Here is a 16,819-nt window from a genome sequence, read left to right as displayed (position 1 = left end):
GGGACTACAAAAACAGAGAGAGAGAGAGAGAGAGAGAGAGAGAGAGAGAGAGCGAGACAGAGAGAGCGAGCGAAAGAGTGGGGGGGGGAAGAGAGAGACAGAAAGAGGAAAAGAGAGAACGAGAAAAAGAGAGAGAGAGAAAGAAAGAAACATTTCAGCTTCATTTGTGATTTTACAGCAGCTACTGCTCTTAATTGTTTCACTATAAAATAGAATTTATGTAATCTGACATTTAAAATGAAAAAAGTCTTGATGGAAAGCAGCAGACTAAACCGGATTCCTTGCTGAAAATGTTTCAGATTGTTATGGTTTGATATAGCTGTGAACCAGCACTTAAGGACAAAAAAAAGACAAAAAAAGGCTGAACAAAAACAAGCTCGTACGGGCTGGCCGTCCAGGAAGAGCATTTTTTTTACGCTCCCTGTACGGAAAAGCACCAAGCACTTCCTCGTTAGTATAGTGGTGAGTATCCCCGCCTGTCACGCGGGAGACCGGGGTTCGATTCCCCGACGGGGAGGCTTTCTTTTCACCCGAGCGGCAGCGACACCTATTGTGACCTCAACCACGACCCCCAGCGCGAGTGTGGTAGTGTTAAACAGTAAGGCGAAGACTACTGGTGGGTGCTGTTGTGCAAACATCGTCTTTCGTAATCCGTACCGCTATGCTTAAACTCACGTGTGCTAAGCAACTGCATGACGGTCTCCTTCGACGGATGAATAGACAGCGAAACTGTCACAGGCTGTCAGGGTCTGGCTCCCTGTTAAAGATAATGGTTTCTACTGGGAAAAAAATAGAAAACATAACTGTTGCTAAACTGAACCCTCAGATCCTTCAGATTTTGACAATTTGCTGTTGATGTTGTTGTTGCCGTGGCGTTAAACGCGGCGCTCGTTTTGGGCAATCCCTCAGAGGACGGCTCCGGCTTGCTCTCCTTCTGGTTTGCCGCAGCTGCTGGAATTAATTTCCCCCCCCCCCTTTGAGAGATGTTTGTTAAATCTGAGATGGCGCGCTCTGACAGGAAGACAGATAAGGTGGCGGGGGTGCCACGCTGCCTGCATCCTGCCAGCAGAGAGGAGGGCGAGAGGGAGCCCCCAGCGCACGCCACGGAAAACAACCCAATCCGATCAGCCAGGGGGAACGGACAAATCTGTCAGAACCTGCCCACAAACAAACTACAACCAGAAGAGCCGCACGGAACTCTGGGAAACTGAGGCCATTTGAACTTAACCTAGAAAACAAACAAACAAACAAACAAACAAATAAATAAACACCCCAACCCTGACCAGGAATAATGACGTTAGATAATAGATGGATAGATTAATAAATAAACAAACTGATAATAGACAAGGGTTAGATGCAAAATCTGAAGTCATTTTTGATTAAGAGAAACAGTCCTATTTAATAAGAATTTAGCTTTGAAAAATGGGTTAAAATAGCTGCTTCTTTTAAATCTTCCAAATACCTGCAGGGATTCTCCTGGGGTATAAAGCATGAAAGACTAAATGCAAATAATTAGCAACGAAGCTATTAAAAGCAGTGACGACTCTCCCAGAGCTCCCTGCCGGATGACTAGATTCATTGTCATCATTGTCATCCAAGGATCTGTCCGCGTGTGCTAAAATTCTTACACGTTTTCACTTCTGTTTGTCTCAGAAAACCATCATGCACAATCACAGACCGCATCTTAAAACACATTAATTAATTGTGGTATATTTTTGTATCTACATTCAGAGAGAGAAGTTACTAATTCATAAATAATAATTTGTTAACATTTCCCATCGGTAACCAAAGTGCAAACAAAGTCAAATTGACCTTCAAAGTCGGTACAGGTAGAGCGTAGTGGACTCTACAACCCCAGGCCCCGCTCCGACATTCTTGTCCTCAGAGCAGAGACTTGGCAACTATATCTGAGGAGAGGGCTCCACCTAGTGGCCAACCATGAAAACACAACGTGAAATTGAGAGCATTAAGACACAACTGGGAAAACGTTTTGATCACAGGGTAATGTTTACAGGATTACAGAGACTAGGAGTGGAGGCAATGCTTACAGATCTGCTTGAGTGTGGGGACACGGTGGAGGTAAAGAAGGTGATATTTAGTTTTTTGAGGGCAACTGGAATAAGTAACAGGATATAAGAGATCTAGACAGCAGTACATGGTTAGATCCAGAAGGAGGCGGTAATGCAACTAAAAAGGATGCCAACCGCCGTAAAACACGCTGGAGCAAGCTGGATAATTACCAGCCCACGGCCGGTAGTGTAGTCAAAAAAAATTTGAAAACAAAAACTGAAGGTTATATTCCGCTATTTGTACCCTTCAGCAGTGGAGCCCACTTGAACTGCAATTCCAACCCAAAGCATAACACCGCTTCGCTAGCCGATCTCGAGCGAAAGTACACCCCCGCGAGTTGTTGCCAAGTTCAAATACTATGTAGGTCTGAAGTCAAAATTTAGCTGAATACGAGCCACAACACAACACAACAATATTATTGGGAATGGGTTGGATAATTCAACATCCACAAACCACCTTCGTATTAACAACTGCACAACACTAAAGCTAGGTTAGCTGTCGCTACCTAAACACGGCCTAAACATGGCTTGAAAAATTCAACATCCGCTACTAACTAACTAGCTATAGCTTTAAGTTTAAAGGCTTAAGGCTAGCTAGCTCGTTTATTATTTAATATCTATATTCTGCACAACCGCTATTTCAAGAGTTAGGGTACATGTTATGTTGTTTTCACAGCAAGAACTACATCAGCAAATGGCCTTGTCTTTACACACAAATACCATGTAGCTGTAACGTTCAATTTAGCTAAATATAGCAAATGTTCAGACGTCTGACTAATGAGATCATTGATAACCGCTAGGCTAGAGAAAGCAATGTCATCATAGAATCTTCTTCTTAGGCCCAAGAATAATTTAGCTTACCTTACCTGTCCAGAAGAACGGTAGACACTCTCTCCCGCTCTCCCTGCCGCCGAAAAGCCAGGCCGAAGCTCGCCCTTATTTTCCCACGACTTCAATTCAACTTTTGATCCGGATAGCGGGGTTTCTTGAGTCAAGTGCTGGTTGGAGACGGAGTAAGTTGGCTTTCTGGTGGAGCCGTGCGCGCACCAAAAATGTCAGCCATTTCTTTACTGAAACTGCCAACCGACCGCGGCGCGCGTTTTATTTACAAGAAGAAAAGCGTGTTGGTTACTAGCTATATTTGAAATAGCAAATTCATAGTCAATATCATTTTGTTTTATTTTTTTAGAGAAAACAATAGTTTTACACTGCATGTTTCTGCAGGCCCTGTGGATCTCATAGCCTACTTTAAAAAATGATTTGTCGAATCAAAAAGGTTAGATATAGAAAATTTTAAACGTGGGCAGAAATGGGTTGTTCAAGCTTCCTGACGCCAGTAATTGGATTATGCGCTCAGTTTGGTTTCAACCAATCATTTACTTTTCAGGAAGGATCCAACATTGTTTAATTGGTTCAAATAATTTAATGAGTGACAGCACATAGTAGGCCCACCCATTATCTGGCTCCTGAAATATTAAAATCGTGACACCGCAAGCAGGCATAGCACATCAGGTGTGCAAGACTTTGAAGACTGTAGTCCCGGCTGGTTTTTTGGTGTGTTTCATCACCAGTGACTCTTTTGAGTTACATAACATAACATAAGGACAAGAAACATGGCATTCAATCCAATGATGTGCACCTAACTAAATTTTACCTAGTGCTCTGATTACCTACAGGCTAGGTTGTGTATTTGCTGAAGCCAATTGAAGCCACACAGTTCGTCCTAAAGGCCTTAGTTGGCTGGTGACTGAAAAGGAACTACAAATACCTGCAGACACTGCAGCTCCCACGGGCTTCAGATTAACACCTCTGACATACAGCCTTATAAATGAGGAAGGCTCCATCCTACCTAGCAGAACTGCTAGCACCTTCTAGCTTAACCTGTGCCTGCCCGTGTTCAGGTGAGGAAGTGCCCAGGTTTTGGCACATGTCACCTGGACCCGTTCTTCGACCGGCTCTTCTTCCTACTCACGTGTCAATCTTCCTGCCAATGTCACAAACGCAGAAACATTGCCAACCTTTTACAAAATGTGTACTTCACAAGCTATTTGTTTCTCTTTGATTTTGATTGTGGGGCAGGGTGGGGGGATCAGGGAACCATTGATTTAGGGATGTTGCCATCAAAAATTTTAAAAAATACCTGGGACATCAGGTGCACAGCATGCCACCAGCGGTGCCCGGAAGGATGTTCGCGAAGAAAGAAAGCAATTGATTGACTGAAGGTTACTGTCACTGACAGTGAGAAGTCTTCATTTTAAAATTGAACTCAACCATGATGCTGTGATTTGGGGTGGGGGTGGCGGGGCGGAGTATTCTTCTTGGGTATTGTTCCGAGGTTCCCACATGTTTAACAGGCATGGTCTGGCATGCGTGAAGACCCACCCCATCATCCCATTAAATTAATGAGCCAGGAGATGTACAGTGACCACCGTGAACTCACGCACGCACACACACACACACACACCTCACACACAGACACACACACACACATGTTCACACACACCTCACACACAGAGACACACACCTCACACACGCACACGCACACACGCACTCACACACATACACACACACACACACACATGTTCATGCACACCTCACACACACATACACACACACACACACTTGCACACACGCACATATTCATAACTCTTCTTTCGCAATTTAAAACAGGCCTGACTTTATGTAGCTTAAAAGTACACAAACTAACGTGAAAGGACGGGAGGTGCGGTCAAGAACTGTGCCACCTCCCACTTCCTGCTGTTAATGATCACCGAACAACTGCAGAGAGCGTATCTGTTCCCCAGTGCAGGGACCCGTGTGCCCTCAGGGGGGTGCTATTCAGGTGAATATTTAGGTAGGTATATATTTTTTTCCTCACAGCTTTTCTGTGAACGTACTAAATAAGTAATCAACTTAAATCATTATTCCTTTCTTAAATTTGATAACACAGCAGTTTTGAGGTAGCATGATAATTATGGCTCCAACTCAAACAGCAGTCAGCTTACCTGTGACTCACTTTAGGAGAACATACTGACTCCACACGCACGCACACACACACACACACACACACACACAGACACTTAGCTGTGACTCACCTTAGGAGAACATACTGACTCCACATACACATACACACACACACACACTTACCTGTGACTCACACGCATGCACGCACACACGCACACACACACACACACATAGCTGTGACTCACCTTAGGAGAACATACTGACTCCACATACACACACACACACACACACACACACACACACACACTGTGACATAGTAACAGAAGAGGAGCCTGCTGCTTTCTAAAGTGTGTTTCTGACTTTATCTGCTGACTTTTATTCAGCGGCAGCTTGGCGCGGTAGTGGCGATGGATTGCATTTATGAAGCGCTTTTTTTTTTTTGTTGCTCATGGTCTCAAAGCGCTTCACAGTGAAGGTGAAAGAGCTCGCCTCGACCATCGCCCACGTGCAAGCCCCACCCAGTCCCTGGCACGCAGAGGTGGGTAACCCGGCTTCAAAGAGCAAAAGGACTGACCATGCATTTGCTCCAGCACCACGCACTAAACCAGCCGATCACAATAATTAGTTCTCCCATCATGCTGAAGAGTTATGCTAATTAGAGTCGGCTGGTTTAGTGCATGGTGATGGAGCAAATTCATGGTCAGTCTTTTTACTCTTTGAAGCCGGGTTACCCACCTCTGCTGGCACGGCACCGTGATTAAAAAAACTGGCCGATCATGTCCCTCTTTGTGCAACACCACGCCCCTGTTTTTGTGAAAAATTGCCCCGTGCTTACGAAACACACGGAGCCCTGTGCGAACTCTCAGGGGGAAGAGGGGAGTTCCTGTTTTTTTGTCATTCCTTCCCATTTTTACAGTTCCTCCCAATAAAGAGGTCTGTTCCCCCCCCTGGGGGGTAGTTCGTGTGTGGTGAGAGCATCAGCCAAGACAGGTGCAGTCCAGGTACGGAATGGGTACAGTCCAAGTGCAGAATGGGCAGAGTTCAGGTACAGGATAGGTACTGGACAGGTACACTTCAGGTATAGGACAGATACAGTCCTGGTACGTAATAGGCATAGACCAGGTACAGTCCAGGTGCAGTTCAAGTATAGTTCAGGTACTGTCCAGGTACTGTTCAGGTAGGTGGACAGGTACAAGACAGGTACAGTCCAGGTACAGTTCACGTACTGGACAGGGACAGTTCAGGTAAATGGACAGGTACCATTCAGTTGTAGGGCAGTTACAGTTCAGGTAAACTTGGTTTGTGGTATGAAATGTAAAAGTCATGAGGACACACTTTACAGATGCTTAATCTCTTCAGGCTTAGTAAAAAGAGACTAAAGGGGAATCTGATTGGGGCATTTAGGCTCCTAAAAGGGATTAACAAAGTGAACCGTGATATCAGAATTTTTATTTTTAAAGTATTTTTTTTCATGTGAAGAGTTGTCAGAGTGTGGATCTGTGTGTCAGAGCATGTCGTACAGACATAAACCCGGTCTGTAGGTAACTGACGATGGGCTGAATGGTCTGTTCTCTCTGCAGTGTGTTTGTGGTACAGACAGAGAGGTAACTGACTAAAGACTGAATGGCCTGTTCTCAGTCTGTTTTCTTCTGCTTATCTACAGGTGTCATCCAGGTGTGCAGAGATCTGCCATGATGATGGCCATGATGATGATGAAGGCCATGATGATGATGACAAAGATGATGATCACATCTGCAAGACTTTTTAGAAGTAAGGCCGTGGAGCATCTGCACCTGTGTCGCCTGTTAAACAGAGAGAGCCAGCTACCACACTAGGACCACAGACTACTCACACACACACACACACACACACACACATAGAAACCATGAGCTGCATCAATGCAATGCCGTCACATCGCCTAGAGTTTGCCCAGGCAAAGCGTTGAAGTTAATATCTCATATCATAACTATCTTTTTCCAATACGGGGACTTCATCACTCCACAGAACAGTGCCTCTCATATGTATTCTTTCACTAAAAAGATGTCACCACATTGTATATATATATTCAATAACGAGGCAGGTGTTTAAAGCATTTTAAAAAAGAATCACTCAGTTAAATGCACTCATGGCAATCAGCCTTCTCCTGATTCCCGAACACTCACGCTCTTTGTTCTAATTCAGGTTATGACACTTTTTTTTTTTTTTTACGGCTTTACATAAATGTTTACTTTTTAAATTGGTTTTTATGTTTCTCTTTTTAGGACTCGATATAGACACTGTCAGTAAGTATTTATGGTTATTATAGCCGGCTGGCACTGGTGCGTGGGTCGTTTGGTGTCTTTACATGACCGTCTGCTTTTGTTGTCAGACAGGTGTGGGAGTGTTGCTCTCGGTAATCTGATGAGTATATCATCTCAGCTGTGAGATGCGTTGAAGTTCAGCGAACAAGGCGAACTTTTGCAAACGTTTGCAAACTATTTCAAACTTTTTTCCGTTAGCTTTGTGTTCGTCGCGAGCGTTTGCAAACATAAACGAACGGTCTGAAAAGGTAGTTTGCGGCCAACAAAAATGGACGCTGGACTGAGGGAAATGTTCCCAGATGGGTATTTCAATTGAAGATGCCGTTAAGTGTGATCCGTTATTATTGTTCGCTAGCTAGCTATTGTTTTTTATCATCGATGATCACAGAAGCGGCTGTGAGTACAACGCTCTCGTCGCCATGTCTGTTCATGTTTAATGCAAATAATTTGGAATGTTCGTAAAAAGCCGTTCAAATTGAACTGTTCAAAGAAAACATGTTCGCCACGAACATTGGCCTCTGTTCGCTGAACTTGAACGCATCTCTACTTAGCCCATTTTATCTGTTACATTCCATTCTACCGCTGCTTTACACCAGGCCGGCCATCAGAGGACGGGCTCCCCCTCTGTAGCCGGGTTCTCCTCGAGATTTTTCCCCATTGGAGAGTTTTTTCTCGTCACCGTTCGAGAGTTTTTCTCCCCATTGGGAGTTCTTTTATTTTTATTTAATTTTTTTAAACTTCATGTGCTTGCTATTTGGGGGTTCATTGCATTACATTAGATTTATTTAGCAGACGCTTTTATCCAAAGCGACGTACAAAACCGCATAATTAAGGGCTGGATGGCCTGTTCGGGCCTGGTGTTCGCTCTGTCTGCTCTTTTTTCTCTGTCTCTTGCCTTGCTATTCTGTGAAGTGTCTTTGTGACAGTTCTTTGTAAAAAAAAAAAAAAAAAGCGCTGTGCAAATAAAATTGAATTGAATTGAAAAATTGAATACACTTGCATCTTTCTCGAATTGTCTTTCTCCGATGAGCAAGAGCATCTGGCAAATGAATATGATGTAAAGTGATGTCAGGTGATTTACTCGCTCGCGGACACAGACAAGCATCCGATGCCAGACGACTCACTGTTTTGTGGTCTCGCCATGCCCAGCTGGCACGTTTACGTGCAATTAAATTTCACAACTTCTTTGGAGTGGTAACAGAGCATTTTATAGCGATTGGCCTTTTTCGTATTTTTTCATTTTTATTTCCATTGAGTGCTTTTTTTTTAACGAAAAGTATTTTATGCAATTCAGCTATTATAAGGGCGCCAAAAAGCAGTATTGAGGCCTGGGCTTTTAATGCGGCTGAATTTATGTCCACCACGTAAGCTTGTTAAAGTCAGTGAAAGATTTTTAAGTCACCGATTGGGCAAAAAAACAAAGGTTCTTATTGAACCATTCATTTCCATTGGAGGAAAGGGGCGGGGTTTATTACAGTCCTGATCAGTGGTGCCTGCAGGATTCTCTCCCCAGGTACACACCTGTATAGAGAGTATGCACAGAGTATGCCTCAGCAGCCTCAAGGTTTTTCTCTTTGATATTTTATCTAAATATCACATGCAAGTTGTTACACAATTCTGGATGCTGCTTCCTCATGCAGTCCATGCAGAGATGCACAGGAGAGCACTGACTATTTCGCACCCTACAGGCCACACACAGTACTACATGCGAGCCAGTGGCTATTTTACACACTACAGGCCACACACAGTACTGCAGGAGAGCAGTGACTATTTCGCACCCTACAGGCCACACACAGTACTACAAGGAGAGCCAGTGACTATTTTACACACTACAGGCCACACACAGTACTGCAGGAGAGCAGTGACTATTTTACACCCTACAGGCCACACAGTGAACCTATACCCTGTTAGTTACAAACTAAGGTGCTTTATCGCTGCTGCACAGGCCACTCTTCATGTCGCATTGTAAATGGTAAATGGACTGCATTTATATAGCGCTTTTATTGAAAGGGCTTTAAAATTGATGCCTCTCATTCACTAGAGCAGTTAGGGGTTAGGTGTCTTGCTCAGGGACACTTCGACATGCCCAGGGCGGGGGATCGAACCGGCAATCGTCCGGCTGCCAGACAACCGCTCTTACCTCCTGAGCTATGTCTCTCCTGAGCTATGCATTGTGATTCTGGCCCACAGGTGTGACGACAGGTGTGCCCGACATGTGGCGCATTGTTTCCAGCCTGCCTCCCTTCGTGCAGTTTGAAAGTGGGGCTCCTGTAATGCTGGAGGGGGACCTGGTCAAAATGTCCTGTCCACCCCTTCTCCCTGTGAATAATTATGTCTGGAGCTACCTGAACCGGTCCTCGGGTGTGGTGAGAGAGATTGGATACGACCAGAGGCTTCCCCCAAGGATCGCCACGATGGGGGACTCTGGACAGTACAGCTGCACAGCTATTTTCTTAACTGGAGCAGTGGCACAGTTTCACACTGAACTGACTGTGCTTGGTATGTACATCACAGATGCCTACGCTACGGGTCTCAACAAACCACATTATTAATAGCATTAGCAGACGCTCTATCAGAGCGATTACACAACTTTTACATAGCATTTCATTGTATCCATTATACAGTGGATATATACTGAAGCAATTGTAAGTGCCTGCTCAGGTACAACGCAGTGTCCTTCCGAATCGAACCCACTTCGTTACAAGCCAGTTCCTACCCACTGTGCCACTCCGTCTGTGTTTCAGTAAATGTAAACTTTAGTATCGACGTTTAAAATACCTTTTGTGACACGAGTAAAAGGCATAAGTGAAGTGTTGGCGTGTGTGTGAGTGCTTTGTGTGTGTGCGCGTATGCGTGTGTGTATGTGTAGGACGGAGTGTGGCACAGTGGGTAAGGAACTGCGCTTGTAACCGAAAGGTCGCAGGTTTGATTCCCGGGTAAGGACACTGCCGTTGTACCCTTGAGCGTTGTACCCTTGAGCAAGGTACTTAACCTGCATTGCTTCAGTATATATCCAGCTGTATAAATTGATACTATGTAAAAAGTTGTGTAAGTCGCTCTGGATAAGAGCGTCTGCTAAATGCCTGTAATGTGTGCGTGTGCATGCGCATGGGTTTTTTCTATGATGCAATTTTCTTCTTTGGCGATGACCACTTCCTGTCTCCACAGAGCGGCTTCTCTCACCCTCGGTGGTGGTCAGCTCCCAGGGCTCCGTGGTATTAGAGGGGAGTGGCCTCGTCACCTTGAAGTGCGTGCCCACCTCTGGCCCCTCCCTCATCACCTGGAGCTGGAACAAGCTGGGAGGGGCGGAGCCTCAGAAGGTGGGGGCGGAGCAGACGCTGACTCTGAGAAGGATAGGGGACAGTGGGGTCTATGAGTGCCAGGCTCGCACTTCCACCCTGAACCTCACTCAAGTAAACAGCAGCCTGCCTCACCAGGTGAACATCATCCCCTCACCAGGTAAAAGAAATAAAGATGAAGTTCAAAATGATGCTGACCATTATGATGATGATGGGTAAGATGATGGCGATGTTGATGGGGAAAATGGTGATGGTGATGATGATGGTGAAGATGATGGTGATGTTGATGGGGATGATGAAGTTGCAGGTGATGATGATGATGATGATAATGATGATGATGATGATGATAAAGATGCAGGTAATGATGATGATGTTAACAATGATGATGGTTATGATGATGCGGGTGATGATGATGATGATGTGGGTGAAGATGAAGCATACGCAGGTGAAGATGGTAATGCAGATGCAGGCGATGATGATGATGATGATGACGATGAAGCACTTTGAATGTTGATTATGTCTCGGCAGTGGGTCTCCCAGTTGGCATGGCTGCCCTGGCCCTGGGCCTCCTCTGCCTGTTCCTCCTGCTCCTGCTGGGCGTCTGGGTCTTCTTGCACAGAGGGACCAAGCCCATGGCTCTCGACAAGCTGTCCCACGACCCCCCACCCAGAGGTGAGGTGACCCAGGCCCGCCCCCCCCCCCCCCATCAGTAGTCACCTGACCTTCCACCCCTCAGGTCCTCCAGTGTCAGCTCCATCACTCGTACCATTCACCCCTGCAGGTCACTCACAGGAGGGATTCAGGGGCATTAACAACTTCCGATTAAATAATCAATAATTATGCGTTTGCGGTTTGGCAGCTTTTGGCTCTGTCCTGTCTGACAACGCTGAGGAACGGATACTCGGTTATAAGTGTGTGACTGTATGCGACACAAATGGGCAGTACTGGTCATTTTCATTTTTACAGTATCGTCGACACATCCTATGAAAAGACCGAAACCAATGACGCTCCCGTCCACTTCTCAATGAATTTATCCTACAAACAATTATCGTCCATCTAGCCAACACTGATCTACCCCTCACGTTGTTGTCCATAAGTATTAAAACAAGTCAGAGAGACTCACGTTGCTCTTGGTCAGCGTAATTCCCCATTACGAAGAAACTTGCCCTTTGTATTTTTTACTGAAACAACTGCATAAAGTGAGATTGTTTTTTTTAATTGTGGAAAGTAGTTTGCCACGGCACTGAACTACTGAAAATAGTCCCCATTGAAATGAACGATTTCCTCTGTTTTCAAGTAAACTTGGCAGAAACTGCACTGGCCGTGTTTTTGTGAAAATAGGGGTGTATTTACTGAAAATTAAAATGTGTCTTTCTGAGCTGCATGTAATGACTTCTGCGCACAACTGAAATTAATGGCTTTCCTGGCTGAACACTTGATGCGGGCAGGAAAGTGCGAAAAAGAACTGAAAGTTGGGCCAAAACATTTTCCATTTTTTTGTGATACCTTTTGTGTGGCCTGTAAGGTATAAAATAGCCATCAGCTCTCCTGTAGTACTGTGTGTGGCCTGTAGCGTGTAAAAGAGCCACTGGCTCTCCTTGTAGTACTACGTGTGGCTGTAGGATATACTGAAAAAATAGAAGTTATCAGTGGTACCATTGAACCCGTATTGTTTCAGTATGTGTACATCCAGCTGTGGAAATGGATGCTCTACAGAAGCGAGAAAACAGTTGCGTGAGTCGCCGGGGATCAGAGTGTTTTGCTGAACGCCGGTAGCATAAACGCCCGTTGGGATAACGCTGCCGCCGCCTGACGTCTTCATTCTCGACAAGCGGAATCAGAGCAGGTTTCTGTTCATTACGTGGAGCGACGAGCCCTAATCGCAGCCTTCCCTACAGCTCTGGGGATCGCACGTAACGAATAACATGCTGATCGGCGGTAAAGGTCGAGATAAATGAGGAGTGAATTGTGACGTGATTGGCTTTGTTTTTTTTTTCCTCTCTCCCCCTCTCTCCGTGTCTTTCTTGCTCTCATTCTCTCTCCCTCTTTCTTTTTCTTTTTCTCTGGCTCTGTTTTTCTGCGTTGTTGTCGCTCTTTCTCTTTTCAGTCTCTCATTGTTCAGGATTGCCCGGACCAGGAATGGAATTGAAGTAAGTGCTGAAGGTGGGGGGGGGGGTGCAGACAGGTGGGGGGAAGAGAGAGAGGCGTGTGTGTGTGTGTGTGTGTGTGTGTGTGCATTCCCATGTTTTAGTGTGTATGTTTACCACATGTCCATGCAAGACATGATTTACTGACAAATTAAGTGTACAATACATTTAGTTTACATTATAACCATTTTTTTAACATAGACACAGCAGTTACTAATGTCTTGTGAATCACTCATTAAAGGAGCTATTACTACTTTTTCCCACAAAGCTACGGGGACTGCAGGGAGGGAGGGGGGAGGGGAGAGTGGGGGAGGAGGGGGTCACCGGATTTGGTCTTGTGTCCTGAATGCAGGGACAGCTCCCGACCGACTGAGAGCGAGGTTTACATGAACTGCAAGACCGCAGGGGAGGCCTACACCGACCTGAACCACTACGACATGTCTGAGGAGAACACCTACGACTGCCTGTCCTGACGGAAAACCACATTGCGTTAGCTTGCATTAAGTTAGCCTGCATTATATTAGCCTTGATTGCATTAGCCTGTATTATGTTAGCTTGCATTGCATAAGCCTGCATTGCGGTAGATTGCATGGCATTAGCCTACATTACATTAGCCTGCATTGTGTTAGCTTGAATTGCATTAGCCTGCATTACGCTAGCTTGCATTGCATTAGCCTGCATTACATTAACCGACATACATTAGCCTGCGTTACATTAGCCGACATTGCGCTAGCCTTCATTACATTAGCCGACATTACATTAGCCTTCATTACGTTAGCCAGCATTACATTAGCCTTCATTACGTTAGCCAGCATTACATTAGCCGACATTACATTAGCCTTCATTACGTTAGCCAGCATTACATTAGCCGACATTACATTATCCTGCATTACGTTAGCGTGCATCACATTAGCCTGCAATACATTGCTGAGGTCACTCCCCTGGCTACCGGTCATCGCCAGGATCAGGTTCAAAGTCCTGACCCTCGCCTACACTGCAGCCAACAGGACAGCCCCCGCCTACCTACAGGACATACTTCAGCCCTACACGCCGGCTCAACCACACCGCTCTGCTGCAGCAGGTTGACTTGCACCCCTTGTCATCCGGGTAAACGGATCTCACTCGTCCCTACCACGGAGCTTCTCCACCCTGGCTCCCCAGTGGTGGAACGAACTCCCTGTTCCTCTACGAACCACTTGGTCACTGCCCATCTTCTGCCGTGGTATGAAGACTCATCTCTTCAGACTATACCTGGCCAAACTATCACCACTCTGCAGGGCACTCCCAATTTAGGATCACTCTTAGCACTTGTATCCTTCTATCATGATCCTCTACCACTTTCATTTGTATCTCATCCAGTGCTTATCCACTTGTATCTTTATCTTGTTGGTCTGTCATATCTTGTCGACATGCCTCCTAGTTTGACTTACCATAACTGTCTGACCTAGGCTATGTGTACTGTGTGAACTGGACTTAATGTGTTCCTGACTATGGATTACTTTTATGTAATGAGTATTGTATCTATCGGACCTGCATTATGTACTTGTTCCAATGACCTTCGGTATACACTTATTGTACGTTGCTTTGGATAAAAGCATTTGCCAAATAAATATGATGTAATGTGATGGAAGCAGGGATACCACCTACTACTACTGCTGAAAACTGCCACTGATCACACAAAAGATGTTTGTTGTCCAATCTGGCAATCCTGGGAGAGGTTGTGGAGGTTGCCAGGTCTCAAACACCCTGCCTGCATTGCCACATTTAGGTTTCTCACTGAATGCTGTCAAAATGCCAGCATTACGTAATAAACCACTTAAGGGAAAAACACAAGGAAATGCATATTCCTGTTCGCGTGCTGTCTCTTTGTTTTTATTGTCCACAGTTTCTAATTCTGATATTTCTACATGAATGGGAATTTCCCCAGTTCTGCTAATTACCTACAACTGCTCCCACAGCTGATCTTCAGGGGTTAAAAATGGCTTGCAATGAGCTTAGCTTGATTTAGCCTAGCCTAGATTAGCCTTGTTCATTTTAGCTTAGCATAATTTATCTTAGTTTAGCTTAGCTTTTTTATCTTAGATTAGCTTGGCTTTGTGCCACAACAGAATAAGCAGCAGCTCATTACAAAATATTTTATTATTATATTCACAACACAAAATATGATATGGTCACTATTAATATTTATTAATAACTATATAATATTCACTTTACATTTTTGTTTCTAGTTCAGGGTACATGTACAGACTGCCTACATACATACCTTGATAAATAATAACATTGCATCAGATTTACTTTGAAGTCACACCTGTAACCCTGCGACCTGGTCCCTGAAACCTGTTCCCGCTATAAATGTTCATGAGCCCGAAGCCAAACGTTTTCTTTCTTCGCCGACTTCTGTCGGCAGCAGAAGCGAAGTGTGGGCTGTATTCTCACGGGTTATTCTTTGCCGTGGTGCGACGGTGGCCGAGCCGCAACACTTCTCCCCCAGAATGCAATGGGACAACTGGGCCCGCGGGCTGCACCCACATTGAGGGTGTGGGGAGGGGTTATGACACCGTCGCCAGAAAAAGTGTGACCTCACATCTGGGGGGGGGGGGGGGGGCTGGGTGGGCGTAACAGCCTGAGAGTGAGGCCATCGATCACTGTGCTTTTCTGAACTTCAATAGGGACTTTGCGACAGGAATGAACAGGTGTTGTTGTGTTTGAGAAGTTGCATTTGAGAAATTGTCTTCAGGCTTGTTTAGTAAATGTTACGTCCGCGGTGCATCAGGTGAGCTGCTCATGGTCTTGTTTCACGTATCAATCAGCAGATGGTTTGCACAATGCTTAGTCTTCATGGGTCTTTGTGCTGTTTCCCCTCCCATTCCTGTCCATGTTACCCATACCATGCAGTTATGACCACTTCCTGTGCCCGCAGGAAGCGCTTCGGAAGAGGTCGTTCCCATGATGGTGGTGGGGTGGGGTGGACGGGGGGGCGGTGATCCTGCCCTGCGCCCCCCAGGAACAAGATCCATCCTACATTCCCACCGACTCCCCCTGCTGGTACTACCACAGAAGCGCTATTTGGAACTGCGGCTCCATGGACAAGTTTTCAAACAGGCCGAAAGTGTCCAACTCACTCAACCTGCTCATCTCGAACCTGCAGAAGGACGACTCCGGGCTGCACGTCTACGTGCAGAACGACGGGCTTGTGTGGAAAGTGAATCTAATCGTTATCGACGGTGAGGGCTCCTGTATGCCTTACCTGTACCCTGAAGCCACACGTCCTCCAATGAGGCCACCTGACATCGTTCTTGTCTCCCACAATTGGCCGCTTATGGGCGTGTAAAGCACCGTGTAAAACATTCGTTAAATGTACATCAATCGTACATTTTTGGAAATCCCCGCACAGCAATAAATAACGAGTCGCCCTCGCCAGCTATCCCAGCATGCCTTGCGGACGCGAAAACCCGGCTCCTGTTGAAACGAACGGATGAGATTATGAGGCCACTTCTCAATGGGGGATGTGTGGCATCATTTCAAGCACTGGGCCTGTGTCCGTAAGCTATCAATGTCAGCCATTTTTTAGATCCATCCATTACATTACATTACATTACATTATAGGCATTTAGCAGACGCTCTTATCCAGAGCGACTTACACAACTTTTTTTTTCTTTTTTTTTTTTTTTTTACATAGCATTTTACATTGTATCCATTTATACAGCTGGATATATACTGGAGCAACGCAGGTTAAGCACCTTGCTCAAGGGTACAACGGCAGTGTCCTACCCGGGAATCGAACCTGCGACCTTTCGGTTACAAGCCCAGTTCCTTACCCACTGTGCTACACTCCATCCATTTTCGGTTTCGCAGATCCTCATCTTCTGTTTCATGAAGCCTCATCCTATTGCTACTTTATGATAAAAAAGCACAGGGTGCCTTAAAATATTCCCTTATTTGATTTTTTTTTTTTTGCCAATCTTGCCTTACAAGATACTTTTAAGCCGTCATCTTTGAGTCAGTGATTGGTTAGATTAAATATTAAAAGATTTTGTTAG

The 16,819-nt window shown here is 45.3% G+C and overlaps 1 protein-coding gene and 1 non-coding gene across 2 annotated transcripts; both read left to right on the top strand.

Moving 5' to 3' along the window:
* Positions 1–445: 445 nt before the first annotated feature.
* On the top strand, positions 446–517 carry trnad-guc (transfer RNA aspartic acid (anticodon GUC)). The gene has a single exon. It is a non-coding gene; the product is annotated as a tRNA-Asp (tRNA).
* A 5,448-nt stretch (positions 518–5,965) lies between these two features.
* Positions 5,966–14,612, top strand: LOC135235707 (uncharacterized). The gene is made up of 8 exons (XM_064301496.1): positions 5,966–6,034; positions 6,697–6,803; positions 7,295–7,315; positions 9,524–9,832; positions 10,502–10,792; positions 11,161–11,304; positions 12,740–12,782; positions 13,132–14,612. Exons 2-8 carry the CDS (start codon positions 6,725–6,727, stop codon positions 13,250–13,252), a joined length of 1,008 nt encoding a protein of 335 aa, XP_064157566.1. The 5' UTR covers positions 5,966–6,034; positions 6,697–6,724; the 3' UTR covers positions 13,253–14,612.
* The last annotated feature ends 2,207 nt before the right edge of the window (positions 14,613–16,819 follow it).

This window comes from Anguilla rostrata, chromosome 1 (assembly GCF_018555375.3).
Source record: "Anguilla rostrata isolate EN2019 chromosome 1, ASM1855537v3, whole genome shotgun sequence".
Taxonomy (NCBI): domain Eukaryota; kingdom Metazoa; phylum Chordata; class Actinopteri; order Anguilliformes; family Anguillidae; genus Anguilla; species Anguilla rostrata.
Note: the sequence above shows the minus strand (reverse complement) of the source record. Positions and strands in the feature narration are given on the sequence as shown.